The sequence below is a fragment of the Nelumbo nucifera genome, chromosome 8, assembly GCF_055504915.1.
Source record: "Nelumbo nucifera cultivar China Antique chromosome 8, China Antique-T2T, whole genome shotgun sequence".
Classification (NCBI taxonomy): domain Eukaryota; kingdom Viridiplantae; phylum Streptophyta; class Magnoliopsida; order Proteales; family Nelumbonaceae; genus Nelumbo; species Nelumbo nucifera.
Genome location: NC_142656.1, coordinates 11351425 through 11364416, shown reverse-complemented (window position 1 = coordinate 11364416; position 12992 = coordinate 11351425). Strand labels below are relative to the sequence as shown.

The following is a 12992-nucleotide window of genomic DNA, read 5'->3' as shown; positions in this document are numbered from 1 at the left end:
CACATCCTTACCCAAAGAACACCACGACTGTGTTTTGGAAACATCTAACCACATGACAGGAAAATATTTCCAATACGTAGCTATAATGTCTCGTTGGTAGAGATGTGCAAACAGCTTGTGGATAGCAGATACTAACCCCTATTTTTCTCATGGTTTTTAAAAACAAACTAGTGATTGAACCGATCAGAGGTCCGGTTACTGGTTCGAACGGTCAACCGGCCGGTTCAGCGGTTTGCTGACCAAAACCAATGATTTTGGAGAAAAACGAAACCAGTTCAGGTGACCGGTTCCCGATTTTTCCAGTCCGATCCGGCCCGGTTTTGAAAACCATGATTTTCCTCGTTCGTGGCCAACAGGATTGCCCCCACATACATGCGAGAGCTTGGTCCCAACTCGCAAGATAACAAATCTGCGGATCACGCATCCCGCGTATTTTAGCACCTCACCCTTCTTATGCTGCTATTGCTGATCTTCTCCCCAAATCAGAGAGAGCCAGAGCTCAGAGGTGCTCCACTCTTCTCTTCCCCTCTCGCCATCGCCAAAACCCTACAAAGCAGTCGGAATAAAAAATGCTCTGCAACATGTAACAAGCAACCACACAGGTCGTCAAGGTTTATCCGGAAGCAGTATTCATATCTATTGCTTTTGTCTTCTCTTCTTATGGATATAACTATATAAGATCAGATATTTATCTTCAGATATCAATAAATTAGGGTTCTTAAATGCCAGGAATTGAAATTTGACTTCTCGAGAACCACAACTCACGATTTTTTTTTGTTTTCACTTTTCTAAGGCCAGGACGTTGGGATCCTTGAGAATTTTTTTATTAAATTCTTAGCCTTCAACTCTGCAGAAAGGAGGAATAAGTTCTTGAATTCACGAAATTATGGTTCTTGAGAGCGGACGCTAGCTTATTGTTGGCCCTTTTTAGTTGTTCTTTGGTCTTCAATCTTGCGGAAATGGACGACACGGATGACGATGCAAGGTATCCTCCGAATCCTTACTCTGGAAATTACCACCAGAACTACGGTTCTTCGCATCGCCAGAAGCTTCCGGTGCGAAACGCCTCTTATCTGCAGGCTGGTGGTAATGAATATGGTGACGAAGATGAGGATGAAGATGAAGCAGAAGAGGAGGAGGAGGAAGAGGAGGAAGAGGAAGACGAAGAAGCAGGTGTGCAGCGTGTTGCAGAAGGGGCAAATGAAGATGAAGATGATGTCGAGGACGACGATGGAGAGAGAGACAATTATCGGAGGAGGGTTGAAGTTGAGGATGAGTCAGAGAGGCACAGAAAGAAGCGAAAGCTTAAGAATTTAGGTTACGAGTTTGCTCCTCGGGTAGCAGCACCGTCTGTTGCTGCCACTGCTGTTACTACTGCGCCCAAGCCATCCTTTGGTGGCCGGAATTCCCCAGCTGATTGGACAGAACATGAAACTTTTGTTCTACTAGATGCTTGGGGTGATCGGTTTCTTCAGCTTGGGAGGAAGAGTCTTCGATCTGACGAATGGCATGAAGTTGCAAACAAGGTTTCAGAAGAGTCAAATACCATTAGGACGGATACTCAATGCCGCAATCGTTTGGATACGTTGAAGAAGAAATACAAAAGGGAGAAGATGAAGTTAGCAGAAACTGGTGGCACAACCTGTAAATGGGTTTATTTTAAGAAAATGGACATGCTCATGACATCATCACCACGGCAACCTGGGTTGTCATGTGGATTGGATTCTGGTGAGTATGTGTTTATGAATCCCCGAGTTTACTTGAATCGTGCAAATGGGTTGGATGAGATGAGGGACAGCCCAGAAAATTCAGAATCCTCAGAGGGTGATGATGATGATTCGGATGGCCTTCCACCTAAGAGGCCAAGATTCAGAGATGAGGCTGACGGGGGTTCTTCCTTTAGGTTGCTTGCTGATTCTATTCAGAAATTTGGAGAGATTTATGAGAAGATTGAGAACAGTAAGAGGCAGCAGTTGCTAGAATTAGAGAAAATGAGGATGGAATTCCATAGAGATTTGGAATTACAGAAGAGGCAGATCCTAGAGAGAGCACAGGCAGAGATTGCAAAAATAAGGCAGGGAAGTGATGATGATGATAATGATGATGATGATGATAATGATGATGATGATGATGATGATGACGACGATGATGATGAAATTGATGTTTCTGCTGAAAATATCAGTGGGTGATGTATGTGTTTTCCAACTTTTTATTTCTTAGTTTTATGTGTTTCTTAGTTCACATGTTGTACTGCTTTCATTGTTGTATTCTTTGGATATTTTCACTCTCTCCTTTGGCTCTTATTCATGATGCATTTGAGTCTGTTAGAAAATAAAATATTTGGAAATGCTAGGTATACTAAGACAGCACCAAAACCAATGGATCTTTTGCTTTTAGTTCTTCTCTTTGGAACTATCAACCATCTGGTTCACAAATTCATTGGCCATATGGTCTGGTGGTACTTTTCAAAAAAAGATGCATTCTATTTATGTGGCTCTTATGTGGGGATTACTTTTTTATTAACAATTACCAGAAATGCATGTATTGATGATAAGATTTGATCATTATTCAAATCTTAGCCCAACTATATGGGGTTGGCTACATGGATCCTATTTCACCAATCCATTCTGTTTATTGCCATATCCACTGTTAAATTATTGGCGGTTTCCTTTTTGCAAATAAAAAAAAACACATTTCTTACTACTTCTACTCATGTTCCTTTTGGTCTACCCCTTTCCCTTCTAGCCCCCTTCAACTTGTAACAAATCATTCTTTTTACGGGGGATGTTGATGGTCTTCTATGCACATGATAAAATCATCTTAGTCTACTTTATTTCTCTCATTTTATCACCTATTGGAGCTACTCCTAGGTTCCTACAAATAACTTCATTATTGGTGCTAAATAGAAAATGATCCCTACTATACTAATTCAAGTAGCAGGGGATGAAACTGGCTGAAATACAACACAACAGACGAGCAGATTGTGGATAAAATGATGTAGCAGGTACAGTTTATAAACAAGTGTTTTGAGGGGTTAATGCATATATATTCGTGAATGAAGTCCTGTGCTTCAGTTCTTCCCACTTAGGTCTCACATGGATAGTTCTTTCCTGGTTATGCATTGATTAATTGCAAATTGCGACCAATGAATTGGACAAAACCAGTCTCACTTAAATTAAATAATTGCTTTACTATGATCCAAACTTTTTTATAAATCAAACAAATATTTACATTTTTTCTGACTTAATTCAGATCTCAACAGATGAAATGAGGAATCTGGTTCACTTTGAAAATGAAATAAAATAAATGAACATTTAACCCAAATGAAATGGTAACAATGATTTGTAGAGCCATTTGCCTTCTTCCCCAGCAAATGAACTTGATATATGGGACACTTGCTGGTCCAAATTTTTCTGGGGCACCAGATATTTTTCATCACACCTTGGTAGTTAGGGACTTGAATTACTAGGGGAGTCATTGGGTTGGGGAATGTTATGGGATGATACCGAATATGAACCTTTCTTCATCTTTTAAGCTCTGATAAAAAATAAAATATAATGTTTAACTCAATAACGTTAACAATAGAAATCAGGATTAACGAGCATAAATTCTGTAATGGCGAATTTGGAGTGAATGTCATTTTGGTATAAGAACTCTTTGTTCAAGCATCTTGTGGGTACATGGGCAAACCAATACAAATGCAGATTGTAATATCTTTGTGCTTGTTGAGTTTTACAGGAACATCATAGCCATGGAATGTCATTTTAGTGTAAGAACTTTTGGTTCAAGCATCTTGTGGATACATTGGCGGACCAATACAAATGCAGGTTGTAATGTCTTTCTACTTGGTGAGTTTACAGGAATACTATCACCATGAAATCAAGATTTTGCTGATTTTTCTTTTTAGTGGTTAGATTTATCTGCTTCTTTTGTTTATTTTTTTGGATGTTTTAGTGTTAACTTGGTTCATTCACTTGCTGTAGAACTTAATTTTGTTCCTTCAATCAATGATGATCTACTTAATATTTGTGCTTCAGGCTGGTTTTCCTTGGTATCCGGTTATCCTTGTTAAAGTGTTTTTTCTGTGCTTCTCGTAGTAGAGAGTTCCGCCATTTCTTTTTAACTCCATTCTTGTCTTTTGTTGGATAAAAGGTGACAACTGTATGTCACCGTTCACCAGGAGGCCTCAGATTTAATGGGTGGAGCTGTGCAGGCACTTTTATACTGTACCAACAATTGGCATTTGGCTTGACATTTTTGTATATGTGCTGCTGATGGTCAAAGCTGAAGTAGCAATAGATAAATTGGCACCTAGTAGTCTAAAGGTGCCATGAGAAAGTTCAGACTCAATAAGGTGTCAATGCTTTTCAACTTTTTCTTTCAATTTTTTTAAAAATATTACAATGTTTTTAAACATTATATAATTTAACATTTATTTGTGTCTTTGTTTGGTTGACTTGATTTCTAGAGGATTATGTGCTGAACACCTCAATTCTTGATTACTGATACCTGTGCAGCCACGAATCAAGGTAAAACTTGTGATTTGCTTCATGGTCGCAAATCTGAAGTCATCCTGCTTTTCTTTCTTTTCTATATCTTAACTCTCTCTCTTGGGGGGGGCGGGGGCATTTTAAGTGGATTGAAGGAGTCTTTCTACACAATTGTTGTTATCTTGATGCTTTGACAAGTGTGGTAGGGACGCAACTCTGTTCTTGGAATCAAAATAGGTAAGTAGTGGGAGCCTTCTGCGTTGAGTCTCTTCATTTGTACCAGTATTGTACTGGCTCGATATTACACATTATTTTGCCTTTCTTCAAAAAATGATATAAACTATATTCCCAGCAGAGTGACTTGATAACACCATTCAGCTTGTTATAATTTGTGCTGCTGATTATTTTGTGGGGACTAATATCCCATATTTGTGGTGGTTGTGGTTGTATGTTTTACTCCCCACCTACAAACACAAAAAGGATGATTTTTAAAAATGCAGGGAAATATATGTGAAAACAAAGATTTATGAGCTTCTGATATATTGAGTTAAGAGGGGACAAAGTTATCATCGATTGTCAATCGTTTTTTTTTTGTGTGTGTGTGTGAGATTGCCAATCGATTAAAAAGAGTATATGATGTCCGAATCTTTGCTAATTATGCAGAAGAAAATTTTTGGACTCGACATGTGAAATGGGGTACAATTTCAACTCTTTGATTGCAGAGGGAGCAGCTCCAGTGCCAGATGCTTTGGGCGGTTATATGTAATCTAATTGGCTTTGAAGCCTTGTGCTACTAGTCTATTTATGGTGTGAATGAAACTGTGAAAGCCCGTGAACCCATGTTGTATTTTTATTCACACTTCAGAGTTCACATTTGTATACTTTCATCCATCTTGGCCTTTTCTATTGCAGCCAATCTAAGCGGTGCTTTTTGGTTTCTGTTTGAGTTTGATGCCATTATTCTTAGTAGTCGCCATCGCTTCTGTTCCCCTCTCCTTTTTGGTGGGTTGTGTCGGTTCAATGAAACTAGCCAAACAGTACTTCGAATTCTCTGGCATGGGATTTCCATTGTGTAAATGGATAGTGCTGTAACTGCATTACTGTGGTTCTTGCATACTCGGTACGGCACCAACTGCATTATTGCCTGTTGATGCTATCTGACTTCTGAATGATTCACCAAAAATTGGCATTGTATGTTCTTTCATGGTTGCTAATAGTTAAAGGTTCTTAATTATTGAAGGAAAGCGACGAAAAGCAGAACTGCAGAACAAATGTGGGCGTTTCTTGTTAGGTTGTGAGATCATGGGTGTTGATCAATTGAGTGCTTTGCAGCAAGGGAAAGTGGGAAACTACCATTAGAGATTGTCACAGGCTGCGAACCTGCGATCCAGCAGGAGTACTATATGTACCAAAATATCTCTTTCCCTTGCTTCATTGATTCATGGTGCAGTATTGGATCCCTGAGAAGTTGAGAACGTATTTACAAAAAAAAAATTATTGGGGTTGTGATGATTGATTTATTGTGTGGTTTCAGATCCTCAAACATATCTCTTTACTTCATAATACTGGGGAGAGCTCGGTAGTCAGAACTAGACACTCGACCAATTGTAGCTTATTTATGTTCGGAAAAGGTGAAGAAGCTTTTGAATTTTGAATTCTCAGCACCATGAAGAAGAAGAAGAAGAAGAATTGGATAACCCTTCAAACCAACTAGAAACTTCTAGTTTTAGAGATATGTGGGGCGAATAAAAATGGCCTCACTCTTTGATTACATATTTTGAAAGAAAATCCACTTAATCCACAAAAAAAAAATGTATGTTTTCTCTGTATGAGTTTTGGTTGATGAACAAGACTCCGGAAGCAACTAATCTTGTCCTGGGCTGTGCAGCTTCAGCCGAACCTTCTCTTCCTCGGTGATTCAAGTACATCAAACATCAAAGTTTAGTGATTTACATGTATAGTAGAAAACAACATTCATAACAGTGTCCAAGACAAGCACCAAAGAGTACATGGAAGCTAACATCAGGCCCTCCCAGAGACTCATCCCTTTGCACATCCTAAACTCAAAGAGACATTCAACTAGTCTCAAGCCCACATTGCTAAACAAAGTCATCAGTAGGGCTGTTTGTCTCCTTCCTTCTATTAGACTCTTGGCTTTCATCAATGACGCAAACCCATAACACTCGTTCTCTAACACAGACAAAACCCTTGCCAAGTTCCCCACAACCGTAATGTGTGCAAACCCCACACAGAAGGGTATTCCCAGAAGCCCTAGGACACCCCAAAACCCAAGCACCATTGAACAAACCCCACATGCAAACAAGATCTTGGGTACTGTTACCAAGCTGACAACCAAAACACCAAAGAGGCTAATTGCAATGAAGAACTCCCAGAAACATGTGTGGAGAAGCTTCACCCAGGCAAGCCCACTTCTCATAAACAGCCTTCTTCCATTGAGGCTGATCCCATTGTAACTGTCTGAAACTGCTTGCACAGTGGCAGCTCTTCCAAGGAGAGAGAAAGTTACAGAAGAAGGGAAGCAAATGATGATGTGAACAATGGTCTCGGAGAGGAGTCTAACTAGGGGTTGAGCTCCATTGTGTCCAAATAACTTTCTTGTTAGTCTGATTGTGGAGGGCGGTATTGTAGGAAATTGATGAACGAGGAAGTGGGAGACGAAGAAGGAAAATGGGAGAGGCGAAAGGAGGAAGATAGAGATAGAGTGGAAATGGGTTGGATGCAGAAGTAAAACCCTGATGGACTCCCTAAAGATTTCGGCTGTACTCATCACTTGAACTGATTCAAAGACCTGTGCCGTTCTTCTTGGCATTGTGGGAAGAGCAGAGGAAAGAGTAGAGATAGAGTGTCTGTTAGTCTGAGTCCTTTGGTCTCAGCTGTGGTCACATTGGTTTGAATTTTAATTAGAGCTTTTGGTTGCTTCAATGCTAATATTTCATGATTGGATTGGTTTGTAAAGGAATTCACTTGACTTGCATTTTAGCACTTTAGCCAACTATTTAAGATTTCAATAATTAAGATAACTGAAGCCATTCACAAGGGCTGATATTAATAAAAGAGGCCTGATTTGGTGTCTCACAAACTACCGAATTAAATGGTATTGCATGCTTTGACACCATTATTTGCATAGTTATTGGTGATTAAAGCTATGATATAATAATACTTTATTTTATTGTTTATCTACAGAAATCAGTTTTCACTCAGACTGATAGATTGAGAGATTCAGGGAATCAGAGATCAAGAGACTACTTATTATGGTAGGTTGCTCTAGAAGGTGTAATTCCCTTTATCAGAATCAGCCATCAGGGGACTTTGAAGGGTACGAACTGATAGTGGGTTGGAATTTGGAAGCATTTGGGGGGGTGGTTGAGCCGTTGAGGTGGGGGGAAAAGTTCAATCATTTCCTTCAATGAGATGACATGATTTTGCCTTCTTCATCAAGCTCCAATTGGGGGAGATTAGGGTATGGACCGAATTATTAGAGGGGAATTGGAGTGAGAATGGGAGTGGGAGTGGGACAGGGAGGACCCTGTGGAGCACAGGCTGTTGAATGTAGACAGCCAATTTTTTTTCCCATCTTTAGAAACGATTGACTAATTGTGGCTTAGAATTTGTGATACATTGCACATTGGTGAGACCCAATGGGACTGGAGGACGCACTCAGTCTTGTTGATCAGAGGGCCTCAATCATTCAATATGGTTCGAACCCACAAATTGGGTGGTCAGGATCAGTTGTTCAGCAGTGGCTAAACATCTTTGGGTCCAAAATCCAAACCCACAACATGCTGAACTGATAGGTGTATAATGTTAGGGTATTGGTTTGTTGGAATTTTGAATTCCATGTCGAATTTGATCCGGTTAAAGGTGATCCAAGTTCAATTCCTTTATAATTGGATCAAATATGGATTCACCCCTCTTATCCGATAAGATTCAAGTTAAATCTAAATATTTATCAATCAAACTTGGACTTGCGTATATACATTTTTGTGGTATTACATATTACACATTGCAGAGGATCAAGGGATGGAGACAGAGCAGGGTGCACCTGAGGACCTTACCCTACCACGGAGAGTATGCAGTTATGCATGTTTGATCCCTCACCTCCATATTTGGATGAGAGGCACCAAGCATGGTTTTTGAACTGTTGTTGATCTGGACAGTTGGATCATTTGGTCTGGGAACTATTTAGGCAATTTGTTCTGTTTCACCCTTAGCCCATCTTTTAGCAAAAAAATGTTGATTTGGTCAGCAATCCACTGACCCCAACGATCGAGCCATTGACCTGTTAGACCTAGACAATTATTTTTGGTCATTTTTATTTTTAAAAATTGAAATGGCCATCCATTCAAACTGGACAGTCGAACCACTGACCCAGAAACTGGTGGCCTAAGCGCTTCCGGTTCCGGATCGGTTTTTAAAACATTGACACCGACTACTGGGTCATCGGATGAGTATATCCAATTAGATCGGATCTATCTGCAGCCCTAATTCCTAAAACGACCTAAACCAGACCCCACCTGGTTCCTAAGGAAAGGGTCAACAATCCTGGTTTTTTTATTGACTTACTGTACTTGGTTCCCTTCGGCTCGGTTTGTTTGGGTGGAAATTTTCCACTCAAATATTTCGGCTATACTTATGCCCCTTTTACAGTTAAGGCAAAATATTCCACTTTTCGTGAATTGAAGCAAACACTGCCTAAAGAGTTCTGGTAATCAGGTTATTTGGACCTCTTGTCACATTGACCCATTTGTGCTATATGGTGAGGACTGGTGATTTGCCCAACTGCCAACCTCAGCTTTCCGTCAGATAGGTTAGCCACTATTTATTCGAGATTTTCTGAGTGATATCAACTGTCTGAAAGAAGCCCAAGAAAGGTGATTAAATTGAACACCTGACAAGGGCTTTTGGATCCATGAACAGAGGATAACAAAAGGAAACACATCTGGGTCCTGAGGCCCCTGACCATGCTGACGGTGAAATATAGAAAACATGATCATAAAGAATTCTCTTATGGATTGGCAGAAACAGAAAAGTGAATCCGCTACTTTCTGGATCTGAAGTTTTGTCAAATTAGTATACCCTTGCACAAAATGTCCTAGATTTACCCAAATATGCCCGATACACCGGGTATGAATAGTTTCTTTTTTAGGTTTTACTTATTTTTTTTGAAATCAGTTCAGAGGGGTCGGTTTAAAGCCCAGCTACCCTCTGAACCAGTGGCTGACCTGATACAATCCCTGAAAGGGCGTATCGGGAAGCCATCGGCATGATACATATCATACTTTGAACCTTGGATTTACCTAGAATTGGAGCTTTTCTCAAGTAATACTATGCATTCAAAGTTTCAGCTGTACTTTTAGATTTGAAGTGCCCTGACTTCAACACTTAAGCTAGTAAATCAACTTCTTGGTGAAACCAATGTTAGTAGCTTCTTTAAAGAGGTTCAGTCTACGCAGCTCAATCAAAGCGAATTGGGATTTGCTCGTCACAGAGTGCACCCCACACCGACCTCAGAGGCACAACCCACCGTGTATTAGAAATATCTCCCATGAATGATAACACACAAGTATGGGAGATATTCCCAATATGCGGTTGAGACGTGCTGTAAGATCGGTGTGTGGAGCATTCTGTAAGGAGTAGATCCGGACTCAACCAAAGCTGTAACCCTCCCAAATGGGCTCTAAAATGTTGGCTGTGCAAATCTTATGGGCTAACTAGGAAAATCATCTTGATAGTTGAAGGAGATTCCAAAATTGTTGTGGGATGGCTGACAGAACCAGCTTCAGCTATGTGGCGATATAGAGACTTATTGAAGAAAGTCAACTGGCTCACAAGAAATATGACAGTTATCTCTCTTTGGGTGGAAAGATCAGCAAATACTTTAGCAGATGGGCTAGCTAAGCAAGGGGCTTCAGGGATCATTTGTTTTGGGCTGCTATATAATTTTATTTTTGTTTATTTCTGTTTATTCTTGTTTTTAATTGATGTAATACTTTGTTAGAAGAGGTAACAGGTCGTGCCTCTTCATAGGTTTCCTGTATTGGCTTAATTTCTGGATTAATAAATTATTTTCATTCATCAAAAAAAAAAAACTAGGAAAATCATCCAAAGGAAAGAAAAGGGTTTCACATGCTAAGATAAACTTTGTGTATACATTCCAATCCTGTTTTGCTTCTATGTATACACTCAAAAATTAAAATAAGGGTTAGATAAATTTTAATTCAAAAGAAAATATATAAAGTGGCATGAATCCCAGGTCATTTTGCCCATTTAACATAATTTTTCTAAAATTCCAAACTCACACACTAGTTCTCACACATTTCCCTCAATTCTCTCAATAAAGATCATCTTGAGAACGCCTTGAGAATGATTAGTTCATTAATGCCTAACGATTTATGCTTTAGAATGGTTATTTTCATCATATTGATGCTTGTTGCTGTCAACCCTTAGAATCTTAAATAGGCTATTTAGTAGTTTTACTTTCATCATCAACCCCGTTGGTGGATCAGGAGGTAAAGTGCTGGAATTTAGAAGTTGGGGGTTGTCACAAAACAAAGTATGGGGGTGGTAAGTATTACTACACCCTAAGTACGGGGTGATTATGTAATTTATCCTTTTTTTATTTTCAAAATATATTGACAAATGTTACTTTTTGGTTAAAGATCGACTCTCTTGAAAGTTTAAAATTTCTTGAATATTTAAACAAATTCTTCTAGAAAATTTGACATTTGGTCAGTTCTGCAGATCTCTTATTTCTTAAGATCCAATTCTTTAGCAAAACAGTTCTGCTTCTTTTGATTTTGGTGATCTAAGTAAAACATAAATGTTTCTGGAATTCAAACCTAAAATTATTATTTTTTTCGCCAAAAGGTGTAATTGGCAGTTTTGTGAGTCCTTCCCTGAATACGTGTACAAGTTATGAAAAAGTAGGTATCTTCTTACACAGCAAAATTATTTCCTAGGGTAAAATACAAAAACCTCCTATGAAGTTTTTGACAATCATAAAAACCTCTCTTTATATTTTATTTTAACAAAAACTCTCTTATATTTTTTAAAAATTCAATAAATACCTCCCTCTTGTCAATGATCAAGACGAAAAACGTTAAAGAGATGATCAATTTTTTCAAATTACCTATTTTACCCTTATATGAATTAATATCCATATGTTTTTATTAAAATAGCGCTATCTCAACAACTCCATAAGCTGGAACACTCATCTTCCTCGTGAAGCACAGCGGCAGAATGGCAATACACTCCCCCTCCAACCTTCCCCCTTCTTTGATGGGTGAGCAACCATGGCGGCAAATGGATGATAATGTCAGACGTTCAACGATGGTACTGGAAATTTCGTTCAGCAATGGGAATGATACTCTGTTTTCTCGTTCATTACAGGAGGAAGCATGGGCACAAAAGACCTTACTGGGCCTTGGCGCAATGGAAAGCTTGCTTACTTGTAGAGAAGTGTGGAAGGAAGGTTGGCATAATATATCCCAAAAGATAAACCGGCGTCATCCAAAGAATCAAATATGGTCTTCTGTGGGAACCCTTGGATCAGCTTCATAGTATCGTGACTGATATATCCGTGCGACGTTGCAGAGTGCATGAATAACCGGTTTGGCTGCGTTGAATTGGGAAGCGATGCGAACCACCTATCACACACTGCAAACTACGACACAAACTCCTTGTATAACGGTATTACTTCCGGGTTAAACTCATTCATCACCGTCTCCGACAACCCCTTCTCTACGCTCTCTGCCTGCTGTGCAAATCTGTTCATCGTCGTCGCAATGCCGCCTTTATTAACCGATGATGACTACTGTCCCCATGGAACACCAAAAACCTGCTCGTAAATTGCCTGAAACGAGTGAGCAGGGTCAGGGTCGACGTACTCCAATTGGTTCCCAAAGTAAACCCGTTCCGAGTTGGGATCCGTTGCAGAGATCAAGTTGTATTCTTTCCCGGTGACACCATCAATTTCAGGGTTGATGGACTTCATCCACCCTAGCATGTGATCGAAGGAGTGGTTTTCTTGGATTAAAACCATGACGGTTTTGATGGAACATGAATTAATAGTGGAGGAGGCCTCCGAAGGCATGGTTGTCACTTTGGAATTGAGTTTGGTCTTCTGTTTCTGAATGGTAAGATGAGCAATCTTTAAGGGCAGTTCGTTACACAAAGCAACAAACTGAGACATGGTGATGATCGATAGAGTAGAGATAAGGGAGGATGGGGGAGCAAAACGTCTATCTTGGTGAAGCGGATCGCATATATATAGAAGAGCTAACCAGTTTGGTGATCGGTTATTTGGATCTGAGCCAACAAGGGCTATCAACTTTGGTGCTAGCCCTGTAATGAACAAAATTCCCCATTACATGGTTGCCCACCCTGGAGGAAGCATGGTTGCCCACCCATTACAGGTGCTTCCTCCTGTAATGAACAAGAAAACAGAGTACCGTTCCCGTTGCTGAACGAAATTTCCAGTGC

General features: G+C 39.7%; 2 protein-coding genes across 28 annotated transcripts; one reads left to right on the top strand and one right to left on the bottom strand.

Annotated features, from left to right (window-relative positions):
• The first annotated feature begins 402 nt into the window (after nucleotides 1–402).
• Nucleotides 403–5436, top strand: LOC104592248 (uncharacterized). 27 transcript variants are annotated; one of them, XM_088893591.1, is made up of 5 exons: nucleotides 403–602; nucleotides 799–2190; nucleotides 3739–3848; nucleotides 4214–4354; nucleotides 4469–4529. In XM_088893591.1, the coding sequence occupies exon 2, from the start codon at nucleotides 960–962 to the stop codon at nucleotides 2187–2189; it is 1230 nt and encodes a 409-aa protein (XP_088749717.1). In that variant the 5' UTR covers nucleotides 403–602; nucleotides 799–959; the 3' UTR covers nucleotide 2190; nucleotides 3739–3848; nucleotides 4214–4354; nucleotides 4469–4529. The 27 variants fall into 27 exon arrangements, with proteins under 27 accessions (XP_088749717.1, XP_010249801.1, XP_088749707.1 ...); XM_010251499.3 differs by having other exon boundaries at nucleotides 4153–4354; XM_010251492.3 differs by adding an exon at nucleotides 2941–3004 and having other exon boundaries at nucleotides 445–2190; nucleotides 4153–4354.
• Nucleotides 5437–6417: 981 nt separating this feature from the next.
• On the bottom strand, nucleotides 6418–7278 carry LOC104592610 (uncharacterized). Its single transcript, XM_010252054.2, has one exon. It carries the CDS (start codon nucleotides 7276–7278, stop codon nucleotides 6418–6420), a length of 861 nt encoding a protein of 286 aa, XP_010250356.2.
• Nucleotides 7279–12992: the final 5714 nt, after the last annotated feature.

Coding starts and splice junctions, on each gene's coding strand:
- LOC104592248 (XM_088893592.1), top strand. CDS start 960: ATGGACGACACGGATGACGATGCAAGGTATCCTCCGAATCCTTACTCT.
- LOC104592610 (XM_010252054.2), bottom strand. CDS start 7,278: ATGAGTACAGCCGAAATCTTTAGGGAGTCCATCAGGGTTTTACTTCTG.